The sequence below is a fragment of the Camelus dromedarius genome, chromosome 11 (assembly GCF_036321535.1).
Source record: "Camelus dromedarius isolate mCamDro1 chromosome 11, mCamDro1.pat, whole genome shotgun sequence".
In the NCBI taxonomy this organism is placed as follows: Eukaryota; Metazoa; Chordata; class Mammalia; order Artiodactyla; family Camelidae; genus Camelus; species Camelus dromedarius.
The window spans coordinates 52,198,745-52,211,676 of NC_087446.1; the positions used below are offsets into that span (position 1 = coordinate 52,198,745).

Here is a 12,932-nt window from a genome sequence, read left to right on the forward strand (position 1 = left end):
GAGCCAGATAGCCACGTGGGGACCCGTCAGACCAGTTCCCTTAGGCCACAGCTAGGGTCTCAGGCCAGGGCTGTGTGTGGTGAGATGGGGAAAGGTTGAGTGAGTGGCGATGATGCTTTGGGGTGTCAGTGTTACCATCTGCAGCAAGAGAAAGTACACCAGGAACTTGAACTCTTGAACTTGAACCAAAGCCCAGCTTTTCCCTTAGCAGCTGTGTAACCCTGGACCTGTCACAGCCTCTCTGTGCAACTGCTTTTGCATCTACAAAATGAGATGATGAGATTATCTGATATGACAAAGGTAATGATAGTGCCTGGGACATAAGAACTGCACAACTATTAGCTACCACCACTATTTGAACAGGTTGGATGAAAGCATTTTCTGAGTTAGAGAATAGAGCCATCTCTCCAAAATCAATTGCTCCAAGAGAAGCATCCCAGGCTTCTCTGAGCTCGTGGGACCCACCAGGGGTCATCCTGATCTTGCACCTGCCTCTAGACAGAGTGGTCCCTCTGTTGGCTCCCAGACACCAGACAAGATTTCATCTCCCCCTCATGTTTTCCAAAGATGTTCTTCCATCCTATTCCTGCGACACCTTTGCCATGGTTGGTAAGTCCTTTCTGGATCTAACCTCAGGCCTTCCTGCTGTAAGCTGCTTTCATTTTCTCTTGTCCTGGTCCAGCAGGAACAGACGGTGCTCTCGTTACACCTCAGAAGGGTGATGGATTCTCCCCTCAGGTTTCTAAGAAGTGGGCATAGCCTGAATAACTACCAGCACTGTCCTCTGAGGACCCTGGGCTTCACCTCCTTACAATATCCACCCTTCAACCTGTGTGTACACACTGTGCCAGGCACTTGTTCCCTCGTGTAAGCCCCTCCTGGGCCAAAGGCTTCATCCAGGGGTAAGAAGTATAGCTTCTCAGGTTCCCAGGGTCTCTTAAACCCAGATGCAATGGGCTGAAGCTACCCCAACCCCACTCCCCAGAGATGGTCCTCAGCAGAGGGTGTGGCCTCTGCCTCTAGCCCTAAAAATCTAAGCTCCCTCTAATCATCAATCCCTTGCTTGCCCCCTACTCATACATACCTGGCAGGGAGGGGCCTTGTTTCTGTGCCTTTGGCCCCATTTGCACTCCACTAACCCTCACCCCCACCCTTCGGGCCTCCCCATGCATACCACCCCTTCAATTCTGGGGGAATGAGGGAGTCAGGAGACAGCCTGGCGGCGTCCTCCACCCTTCCCAGACTTTGGGTCCCAGGGGATCCTCCAGTGACCTCATTGTCCTGGCACCTGACCTTCCCCCCACTCCCCACCTTGCCTGTAGGAGCTGGGAAGGGGACAGGAAATGCACAAGTAATTATAGCCTGAGAGGGAAGGAGGGAGGGAGGGTTCCAGCCCACTGGCTCCAAGTGGTAGCTACTGCCAGTGACCTGGGGGGGCCAACAGCTAAGTCCAGAAAGGACGTGGCTCCCCTGTCCCCTCCAGAGTGCCATCTGGAGCAGGACCCAGGCCCACAAGGCCCCTTGTCAGGAAGGTCTAGGGAGGGAGGGGTTAAGGGAGAGCTGGGGACTGACACCAAGATTTCCCCCTCAATCCCGACTGCAAGTAGGACCCCATCATTTCAGTTTTTTCAACTCAGCTTCGTATTTTGGTAAATATAAATGGTGGTTGGGTGAGGTAAGAGGAAGGAGACAGAAGGTGGTGGTCATTCTACCTAAAGGGACTTGCTGAAACAAGTTTCTACCATATAGTGCAGGGAACTATATTCAACTCCTGTGGTAACCCGTAATGAAAAAGAATATGAAAAGGAACATATGTATGTATATGGATGACTGAAACATTATGCTGTACACCAGAAACTGACACAACATTGTAAACCGACTGTACTTCAATTAAAAAAGAGGGACTTGCCAATGAGAGAGGAGCTCTCCCAAGTCTGTCACCTGCTCCTGCTTTCCCTCCACTGCTTTGTCCAAGTGCCCGCCCCCTACCCACACCCTCCAGGTGAGCACACTTAATAGACAACACTGAATCTCAGATGAAGAAACCCTATTAATTCTGGGTGGTTGGGGACAGCTTCTCCGCAGATGGGATCCTGCAACAATTCTCCTCCCCACCGTCCACCATCCTTTCCCCTTTTCTCTCTCCTTCATTCCTCCAGCTCCAGAGAGATTCTTCACTGTCAAAGGGAGCTTCATTCATCTGTCTCCAAACTTCTCAGAATCTTCCCCTGAGCCCCCAAACCCAGATGCCAAGCAATGTTCACATGACCACCTCACCTCAAGATCAAAAAGCAGACCCCACGCAGTTCAGTCCTTAGTAAGGAGGAATGTTGCCACGGTGATGTTTAAAGAACGGTAACCTAGCTTACCCCAACCCCCACTTGACCAGGCCCCCAGCATTTCATACATGCCTCCCACCCCGACCTAGAGGACACACAAGCACCTAACTCAAGGAACACAGAGGCAACAGATAAATGACAAATCCCTCTCTTCTTCCCCGCTGTGCCCAAATGGGGGGACTTGGGCACCACATGCACACATAGTGCAGCTGTGTGAGCCACCCACACACTGCAGCCACGCTGCCTGACCCACTGTCCACCCCAGCAGCATCCCCTATGCCCCCGGAGCAGCTGGGCCTCCAGCAGCATGCGCGTTCTCCCCATCCAGGGCACCCTCCAGCCCTAGTGCCTGACCCTGGCCCAGGCGGGGGAGAGACACTCACCCAGCGAAGCCCCTGGATGCGGCTGGGACGCTGGTGCTCAAGCAGCAGCTGGTAGGAGCAGCTTCGGGGCAGGTGCATCCTCCTCAGGACCATGTTGAGCAGAGTCCCCTCTGGCACCACGTCCGGAAGGCCTCCCACCGGCGGTGCTCCCAGAGCTGAGCCGTCCTCCACAGCCAGGCCCACCTGCCAGCGGCTCTCACCTGGCCAGCCCACCTATGACGTGAGGAGAAAAGCAGACAGCCATGAGGCTGGGGCGGGGGCAGCTGGACCAAGGCACAACTGCCCCAGGCAGAATCACTTCCTTAGAGTCCTCCGGACTGGTCAGGAGGAGGTGCTGCAACCCTGCCAGGAGCCGGGGGAGGGACAGGAAGACCTTCACCGGGGCCTGCCGGTCTGGCGCACTCAGGGGTCTCCGGCTGGTTCGTGCACCAGAAATCAGGCCCTTCTTCCTGGACTTCTTTGGAACTCTGCCCCACCCCACCACCCATGTCCCTGCAGGAGTCTCCACCAACTCCCAGTATGAGGCTGGGGACTCACTGGATGACCCAGAAATGCAGCTTCAGCTCAAACCCTTCTTTCCCCTTCCTTCCTCATCCCTGACCAACCAACCCTCTCTCTCCCACCCCATCTCCCCCAGCGTGTCAGCTTCCTCCCCTGCTCCTCCTCCCCCTTGACCCCACCATACCCACCTTCATGTTCCTTCTCCAGCTTGCACAGCCGAGCAGGCTCTAGCAAAAGGCTGGGGGTGGGGGGGACTCCCTTCCCCCCAGCAAGCCCCCGTCTGCTTCTGGGCTGCAAGTCTCAGGCTAAATGAACAGGCCAATTCCCAACTGGACCCGCTGCCAGGGCAGCCAGAGCCAGGCTGGATGCAGAGGCTCCTCTTGGGTGAGGGGAGAGCTGGGGGGGTTGGGGGCGTCCCCCTCCCAAGCCACAAGGCGCCCCGAGCCTCCCCTCCGTCCCAGACGAAAGAGCCAGCTGGCACCGGGCTCTGAAGCGAGGCTGCAGCTGGCACTGGTCCGGGCGGGAGCTGTCACACCCCCTGCGCGGCCCGTCCCCTTCCCCTCCCGGGACGCACAGAGGGGGCGGGGAGGAGGCGCCAGGCTGTAAGGTAGGGAAGGGGCGGGCACGGGCAGGGGGCGGAGTCGGGCCCGGGGTGAGATGGGCAGGCAGGAGCCGCCCTGGGGTGTGTGCCGGGGCCGCGGCGGCAGGGGCATTGGGGTAGGGGCGGTGAGCGGCTGCACCAGTCGCCACGTGGCCGGGAGGAGAAATGCAAACAAGGAAACCAGGGGAAGGGGGAAGGGGGTGAGTCATTGCGGCCCCACCCGGGAGGGAAATCCGGGCTGGGGCCGCTTCCCGGCTGGGGGCGTCCTGCCTCCTGTTTCGGTTCAGGGTCTCGAAAAGGCGGGGGCAGGGATTGGGTTGCTTTCCCGTGGGGAATCCCGCTGCCGAGCCTCCCACCGCTGTGCTCCCAGACACACATCCCATCTGCCCCTTCTCCCCGCCCGACACACACCGAGCGCGGGTGGGGAAATTGAGGCTGGAGAGGAAGGATGGTGACCCGGGATGCTGGGGGCTGGGGTTGTGGCAGAACTTCCAGAGGAGGGGGGTTGAAGGACCACGCCCCCGGCGGGTGACGGACGAGCCGGGATTCCAGAATCCTAGGCAGGCTCTGTTCAAAGGGCCATCGCCCTCCAGGGCCTCAGTTCCCACCACCGCGCTGTTGCCCCGGCGCCGCCGTCGTCGCCCCACTCCCACTTCTGAGAGGGCGGAGAGACCTTAGCTCCTGGGAGCAACTCCCCCGGCACCTCTTAATTGCTCAGGACGTCACTGAGGGTTTTGGAAGGAGTCTCACGCCCCTCCTCTGGCTTTCTAGGACTCACTCCCTTTCTGCCCCATCTGTGTCGCTTTCCCTTATGTGGCTGAGGCTGCCTGGACCGAGGAAAATATATTTACACCAATCCATCCTGCCTGCTCTGGGACGCCAGCTCCCATTTTCCACCGATGATTATTTTCTTGGGGAGACTTTAATTGATTAAAATCTCCACTTTAATGTGTATTTAAAAAATCCTCCCCAGAGCTTATCAAATTGCAAGTTCTATCTCCCCCCCACCATTCAGATTCAGTTCTATTGGCATGAACTGGAAAATCTGCATTTTGAACAAATGTCCCAAGGTTACCTGTTGGCTTCACACTTTGAGAAACAATGATGGAGTTTTAAATGCCCCCTTAGGGAGGGGGTGGGGTTGCTGAAAATGTATTTGGCCCCAGGACAAAACCCACCCACTCAAGTTCTGGGCATTCGGAAGAAGGGATAAAGGGCTGGGGTCACAGGTGTCCTCCGGGAAGAGAGTTGAAGGGGAGTTGGAGTAAGGGTAGGGAGTGAGCTGAAATTTCAGGTTCCTGGTGCCAGTGACCTGATCTAGAACTTCTTGCAGAGGAATTTCCAGAGATTGGCAGTGGAGTCAAAGAGTGGTCCCCCATTTCCTAGTCATACTGCCCCTACTTTGGGCAGATGGAAAAGAAGCCAGTGAGTGAGGCAGGACATCTATGTCCCTGTAGACCTTCCAGAGGCCACAATAACCTGCAAGTGCTTTGCACTGTTCCAAGTGCTTCACAGGTATTTCATCTCTGCTGCTACCCTATGAAGCAATCCTATTGTCATTCCCATTTTACAGATGGTGAAAATGAGGCTCAGAGTTATCAGGTAGCTTGCCAAGGTCACACAGCTCATCCATGACAGAGCTGGGGCTGGAACCCAGGTTGCCTGGCTCCACTTAACCCCCAGGCTACACTGCACTGTGTGTACATCATATTCATTTTTCTAATCTGGACTATATGCCTAAGAGAGGGGGCTACAGAAAGAGAAATTGGTGGGGGGTGGGGAGGTGCAGGGATCCAAAGAAAGTCATTCAAATTGGTGTAAATGAAAATGTCCCAAACCCACATTCCCCCATCTCTGTTCCCCCCTCAACGCTACCTTTTCCTTGCCTTTCTTTTTTCACATCTCTTTCTCATTCCACCTCTCCTGGGAGACTGAGAAGAGGCCCTGGGGTGATTACCTGTTCACTCATAGCCAAGGGAGACCATAGGGATTAGACCTTCCACTGACCTCATTCTTATCACTGGAGGCAAAGCCTCCCACCTCCAACCAAGGCAGATGATGGAGCAGGTGTTCCCTTCTGAGGATTCCTGGGTAGGGACTGGCCAGTGGAATGACTACTCACTCAGTAGATATGTGATGGAGGCTGAGGCCTGAAGCAGGCAGGGGACTAGGGGAGTGTGTCAGTGTGTCGGAGGAAGATGCTTTAAGCCAGCTGGTGAGTCATCATAGGGACAATTGTGCCATGGCCTGGCGCAGCCTCTTCCCTCCCCTGACTATCTTTAGATGCCTGAAAGGTGTGTTAGAACAGATAAATAATAACAATAGTTGACATGCAGCAGGCCCTGTTCTGACACTTGTTACACATTCACTGACTTAATCATCACAACAATCCTATGAGATAGGTATTATTGTTATCCCATTTTGCAGAGGAGGAAGCGGAGACATGGAAAGGTTAACTGACATGCCCAAGGTCCCACAGCTAAGAAGGTGTGGCGCAGTGGGTGATTCTCCCAGGCTGCTTACAAATCTATGTGCCTTATTGCTCTTCAACCCTGCCTCTCAAATATGCTGGGCAAAGGGGGAGAAGCCCCCATCCAGAGTCTTCTCCCCCACACCTGGGTGCACAGGCTCCAGAGGTAGGGGGAGGGACAGATTGATGGAGGCTGAATCGCAGGCCCTGTGACACGCAGTGAGCACTCTGCCAGGGCCTAAACCTCCTGGAATCCTGCCCCAGTCCCTTCAGGCAAGTGGCAGGGGACTACAGAAGCCCCCAGGGAATAGTCCAGGCGGGTCCGTGGGGAAGGCAGGCTTTTCGGCTGGCCAGCTGGGACCCTGGGCTGTACTCCCCCCACCTAGGCCTCTTTGCTGAGCTCTATGCTTGTGGTGCCCGCAGCTTCCTGGACCTTTACAGATGCCTCTCACTGGGCACCTCTGGAACTCTCTTCCCACCCCAGCTGCCCCTCCAGCCCTGCCTCTCTCAGCTCCAGGAGCCCCACTACTGCCTAAGCAAGAACCCTCCTTCTCCCACATCCAATCGGCCTCCATTCTGGTCGATTCAACCAATGGATAACCTCTTGCATGCACCCGTTATGCCCCATCCCCACCGAAACCGCTCTAGCCCAATGGTGGTCTCTTCTGGCACTTACTATGTGCAGGGTACTTTGTTTACTACTTTGTAGACATCTGCTTTTCATCCTCAGAACAATCACTGTTTACAAGTGAGGACACTGAAGAACAGAGAGGTGAAGTAACTTGACCAAGGTCACACAGCCAGTAAGTAGTAATGCCAGACTCAGGCAGTCTGAGCACAGAGTTCACACCCTTAATTGCTATTTTGTGCTGCCTCCCTGATCACTACTCTCAACCTTGCGTCCCTCCATCCTTCCTATGCAGTGCCACAAGAATCTTTAATTCTTTTCACAGCATTTATTGTAATTGCCAGGAATTCTGCTGGAAACTGGAGATCTAAAACTGGGCAGATACTGGGCTCCAGGGCCACAGAGCCTACTGGAATTTTCTGTTATCGCCCTAACACACTAATCTGGTCAGGTCTCCCTGCCCAGCACGGTGCGTGCCATGAAGTAGGTGCTTAATGATTCTGGGTGGAAATGAGGTGGATGGGGACACTGGGGAATCCGCTGGGGCCTGCTGTGGGCCTTTACCCAGGGCGAGGTGGAAGGGAGAGGGGCTGCTTTTCCAGCTCATTTTTGGGACAGTTTGCTTCATCTCCCTCCCTCCCTCTGTCCTGGCTGCTTCCTTGTCTCCTACTCTTTTCTCCTTTTCCTGCTCACGAGGCTTAGCTATGTCCTTTGAGGTTGGTTGGTGGGATGGGAGTGAAAGGTTGGAGGACATTTTAGCTAACAGCTCCAATGGGACTGCAGAAAAGGGCCAGCTTGGAGGCCAGAGGAGGTACGTGCTGGGTCTGGGTACCTTGGCCCGCGGCAGGCTCCCTCAGCATCCCTGAGATTGGCCATGGAGATGCTTTATCAACAATAGAGAGGGGCTGAGAAGAGAGCCCAGGTACCTTCATCTGGGCTATGCCTCCTGGCTCTGGAAGGTTTAAGGTCCTCTGGCACTTGTCCAGTCTCCTTGCCCCAAGGGTGATGGTTCCAATCCAGTTCCCCCATCCCCTCCCCTGCCCATTCCTGGGGTGGGGGGCCAAGGAAGGGAGCTGGAACACTGATGGGCACAAAGCCAAACCTTCCTGAGACCAGCAGGTCACAGCCAGTCACTCATGGGCCACTTGACAGCGAGAAAGCTGGGAGGCAGAAGAGAAATGGGCTCCAGGGAGCCGGGCAAGCTGGAGGGAGGTTCGGTTCGTGAAGGCTCGCCAGGGCTGGGGACCAGCGGGCAGCTGACTGAGGCCAGAGCGTGGACCCCACACTTTCCTGGAGGCAAAATCTTCTGGCTGGTGGTCAAGCTACCCATGTGTGTCAGGGGCAAGGAAACGGTCGCTGAACAGGCCTGTGGTGCTGATGGTGATGACCAGAGGGGGAGGAGAGTCAGGGAGAGCAGGAGGGAAGGCGGGGGCAGGTCTGGAGCTGCGCTGAAGGGAGGGGAACAGGCCTGCCTACCAGGCAAGTTTGGTGTCATGTGAACGTGCAGGAGGTGCTCCCTCCCTCCAGCTTCTGCTTCTCAAGGAGGGTGTGTGTGTGTGTGTGTGTGTGTGTGTGTGTGTGTGTGTGTGTGTGTGTGTGTGTGTGTGTGTGTGTGTGTGTGTTCCAAATACCCAGGAGACACTGCATCTGTCCTTGAGTGGTCGATGCTCTGAAATGGTGGCCCCAGCCCCCTTGTGCCCACTTTCCCTCAGGCTCAGAGCACCTCTCTTTTGCCCTCACTCCTGCACCCTTGTTGGAACCTCTAGCTTGCACTTGCCTTCACCCCACCCTACACCGCTCCCCAGCCTCTCCCTGGGGCTCACCACTCATGATCCCTCCTCCCAATGTTCCCAGCCTGCCCCCAACCCTCCTCTCAAGGGCCCCCATCTTCCAACCCACCCCAGCCCCTTGGCTTGGGCTCAGGACTCCAACTCTGCACCCATTTGACCCTCATGTTTTAGAGACTTGGCAGGGGCGGCTGCAGGAGCCTGAGGGAGGGATCTGTCTGGATCCAGAGCCCTGGCTGAGGAGAGGGCAAGGCTGTGAGTTATCAGGCAAGCAGGCCAGGCAGAGAACCCCCTTCCCAGCATCAGAGCAGACCCCAATCCTGCCCCCAAATCCCCCTGAGGAAGTTCTGGGGCCACAGGAAGCTCAACAGCTCAAAGACTTAGCACCAGCCCCACTGCCCATTTCCTTACTCCACACAGGACACAGTGAAAGCCTGGGGGAGGTTGCCAAGATGGAGTCCAGAGAGGGTAACAGAGAAGAGAGGGGAGTCTGCAGGGCTGACAGAGAGGGCGGCGGGCCACGCCCTCCCCTCCTGGGATCAGTCCTTGGCTCCAGGATGGAGAGGCAGCCCCCAGCTGCCCAGACTTCCCACCTGGGCCTCAGGAAGTCCTTCCTGCTCTTGGCCTCTGCGTCTCCTCCGCCGCCTCCTCAAGGAGCTTTACTGCCAGAGAAATGGAAAGACTGCAGACTCCCCTTGAACCTGCTGCAGGCAGGGGCAGGCATGGAGCCCACCTCAGCCTTTCCCTTCTCATTCCACGGAGGATTTGTCTGGCCTGGATCCTGACTTGATCTCTGTTTACCCCCAGGCCCCAGCTCCTCAGGCCTCAGCAGACGGGGACCCCAGCCCCGTTCCTCTCCCCACCACAGAGCCCAGCCCGTGTCCGTTCCTCCTTCAGGGCCCCATTTCCCTGCCACACCCCTGGTACTCACTGCACCAGAAATGAGAAATTTCACTGACATTGCCTGTTTCTTAGTAGTGATTCCTCCTCTGGAAGAAGGTGGGCCCCCAGCAGGCAGACATGGCCCTGCTTTGCTCTAGGCTGCATGCCTGGCACAGCCAGGGCCATGGGCACCGAAGGCCCTCAGGAGAGGCTTCTTGAGTTAAATAGGCAAAGTCATCTCCCTTTCTCCTGCCCTGGGTCCTTTCACCTCCCTCGGGGCTTCCCCAGGTCTGTCTTTGCTTCTGACACCTTTCCACCCAGCTCTTGACCCACCTCCATTCCTCACCCAGCCTCAGTCTGTCTCTAGTCCATCTTCTTCCTCCTCCAGGAAGTGCCCTCAGATGTGACACCTCTGTAGGGTGCTATGCGTGGGTCCCACGCTCTGGACTAAGCTCAGGTGACAGTGTTATTTCCGGTCCCTTGACTTCACTCTGCTCCCTTACAGCTGGGCTAGAGGGGCACCCACGTGTACTGATCAGGTCTCCATAGTGACTTTCTCATTTGGTAAATTCAAGCTCCAAACCCAAATCTAAAGGACAAATGTGTATTAATCCCTGTGGCAGGCTGTGTCCTTTAGGGAGACTTAATGCCCTCCCTCCTGCCCTCTCAGCCCTGGTGTTCTCACTCCCCACAGCTCCAGGCTCCAGTCCATGCAGGGTTAACTCCTGCCTTTGTCTTTCTCTGTCTCTGTCTCCCTCTCTCTCCCCTCACCCGGCAACCACCCCCCAGTGAAAGGGGAAGGAAAAGAGAGTTGGAATAAGTACCTGTGGTCAGGGTTCAGATCAGGAGGTGGAGGTCGCCGGAGGACTGGAAGAGGCGAGCAGGCCCCTTGTTGGTGCCCTTCTAAATGCTGCTGCAGCTGCGAGTGCACACTCATTCCCCCCGCTCCCCCTTGGCTGTCTCTGCTCATCTAGCCCTGGAGTTCAAAGACCTGTTGCTTCCGCTCAGCATCTTCTCACTCAGCATCCTGCCCTCTGTGTGGACCTCCAGGTTGTCAGTGGGCAGGCAGAGGAAGTGAGGTCTCGGTGAGAAACCAGACTGTGAGTGGTTTCACTCTAGCTGTAAGGAGTGAAGATGTCCCCTTCTAGGAGCAGAAGGCAGCCACAGTCCTAGGGAGCAGCACTGGGGGGGCCAAGGTGACCCCCTGTTTCTGGATCCTCAACTTGGGATTACTTCCTGCAGCCTGGGCAGCTGGGATGCTCATGGTGGGGCCAGCTTCTCCCCACAGTGAGCCACCTGCTCCTGCTCCTCGTCTCTAGCACAGTCCTTTCTGCTCTGTGGTCTCTAAGCCTGACCTCAAGAGGAAGACGAAGCTGCAGGAGAGCAAGCTGAGGTGAGTTGGGGCCAAGGGATCCTGCTCCATGTCAAACACAGCCTCGGGCTGCCTTGAACTCCACAAGGGCTGAGGGTGGGCAAGGGACCACGTAAAGTCTAGCGGAAATCTCGCGGAACTCACCACCTAAATTCGTGCACACAAGATTTTTAGTCCAACCTGGCAGAGCTGGGTCTCAAGGCACAAGGTTGGAGAAGGCTGCCCCCTAGAGTCAGGATTGAAGAATTCTTTAGGACAGCCAGCCATTTATTTATTTACTACACAGATACCTATTGAGTTCCTACCTATGCCCCTGGCATGAGACTAGGTACTGAGAATACAGAAGTGATCAAGGCAGGCAATAGGGTGACCAACCATCAGAGTTTTCCTTAGACTAAGGGTTTTTCTGGAACGTTGGACCTGTAGTGTAAAACCAGGACAGTCCCAGGCAAACTGAGAGGAGTTGGTCCCATACAGATAAAGCCCCTGCCCTCGTGGAGGTTATACTCCCGATGGGATGGCAACGGAGTGGGTGGAAAGGATAAACGGTACGTAAGACAATTGCATATAGTGATAAGTGCTATGAAAGGCAGAAGCCCGAGTGGGGGATTGTGCTTTAGATAGGGAGGATAAGAGGTAACATTTGAGCTGAGACTGAAAGGATGAGGCACCAATCTTGTGAGCACTCAGAGAAGAGCTTTCCAGGCACCAAGTTACTAAGACACCAAGGCAAGAACAAGCTTGGCACTTTCGAGGGACAGAAAGAAGGCCAGAGTGCCTGGAGTGAAATGGGCAGAGGTGAGACTAGTTGGATTTGGCAAGGCTCTGATTTATTTACCCGAATTGCTGTGGAAGCTACTGGAGGGATTTAAGCAAGAGAGTACCGAATTCTGGTTGTTATTTTTAAGAGATCATTCCAGCTGCTGACTGGAGAATGGATTGGAGGGGAAGGACTGAGAAGAGGAAGACCAGTTAGGAAGCTGTTGCAAGTGGGCAGGTGGTGATGATGGTGGCTGGATGGACGCAGGTGGTGGCAGGGGATGGAGACAAAGGAACAGGGCAGACCCAGCTGTGCTCGCTGGTGAATTGCAGGTAGAGGGTGAAGGGAGGGGAGGAATCAGAAATGGTGCCTAGGTTTGGGGCTGGAGCCGGAGTCAGCAAGGATATACCCCAAAGGACATCTGTGGGGGGATTAAGAAGCAGAGAGGCGGAAGCCCTGACACATCTAATAAATTCACTCAGTTGGCATACAGCTCAGAAGGGGTATGTATCCTTGATGTAACATTGTGGGAGGAGATGTAAGTCTGGAATGTGTCCACTTTGCGGGAGTGAGAAAGAAATGTCTTAGGAGGCAAGATGTCCATGGGTGGGAGTTAGGAGTCTGTCTTGATATTGATGGGGCCCAATTTAAAAGTGACTTGAGAGAGGTTGGTAGTTCAGTTTATCCATATAAGGCACGTTTATGTGACCTGAAATGGAATGAGGGATGGTGTATTAGGGTAATGAGTTAGCTGCAACAACCCTGAAATCTTAATGGCTTAGCATAAAAGGTATTCTTCATTTTTTTGTTTGTTTGTTTTTGAAGGGTTTTTTTGGGGGGGTGATTAAGTTTATTTATTTATTATTGTTATTTTTAATTTAACTGATGTACTAGAGATCGAACCCATGACCTCAGGCATGCTAGGCATCTGCTCTACCACTGAGCTATACCCTCCCCTCGTATTTTTCATTCATATGACAGTCCTATGAGGGTCTGTTCATTCATTCATTCAAGGGTCCCAGGTTCTTTCCATCATGTGGTGCAGCCATCTTCAACCTGTGGCCTCTACAGTCATCACACAATGGGAACAGGGAATGGAGGATGCAAAGGAGATTTTATGGGTCCAGTCAGGAACTGGCACACATTGCTTCTGCTTTGATTCCGTTGCTCAGAACTCGATCTCATGGTGTCAGTTTAACTTCAAGGAAG

At 54.9% G+C, this 12,932-nt stretch overlaps 1 protein-coding gene across 3 annotated transcripts in view; it reads right to left on the reverse strand.

The window, feature by feature from the left end:
* The window catches only part of RAPGEF3 (Rap guanine nucleotide exchange factor 3), a 28,271-nt gene extending 17,628 nt beyond the window's left edge, over positions 1-10,643 (reverse strand). The window contains exons 1-2 of one of the 3 annotated variants that reach the window (XM_064490918.1): positions 10,416-10,643; positions 2,723-2,935 (exon numbers count right to left, since the gene is read on the reverse strand). In XM_064490918.1, the coding sequence (XP_064346988.1) occupies positions 2,723-2,815 (93 nt within the window). In that variant the 5' untranslated portion in view covers positions 2,816-2,935; positions 10,416-10,643. Of the gene's footprint in view, positions 1-2,722; positions 2,936-3,411; positions 3,765-9,302; positions 9,321-10,415 lie in introns of those variants that run through there. The other 2 variants (XM_064490919.1, XM_031462698.2) reach the window with 2 other exon arrangements.
* Between the last annotated feature and the right edge of the window lie 2,289 nt (positions 10,644-12,932).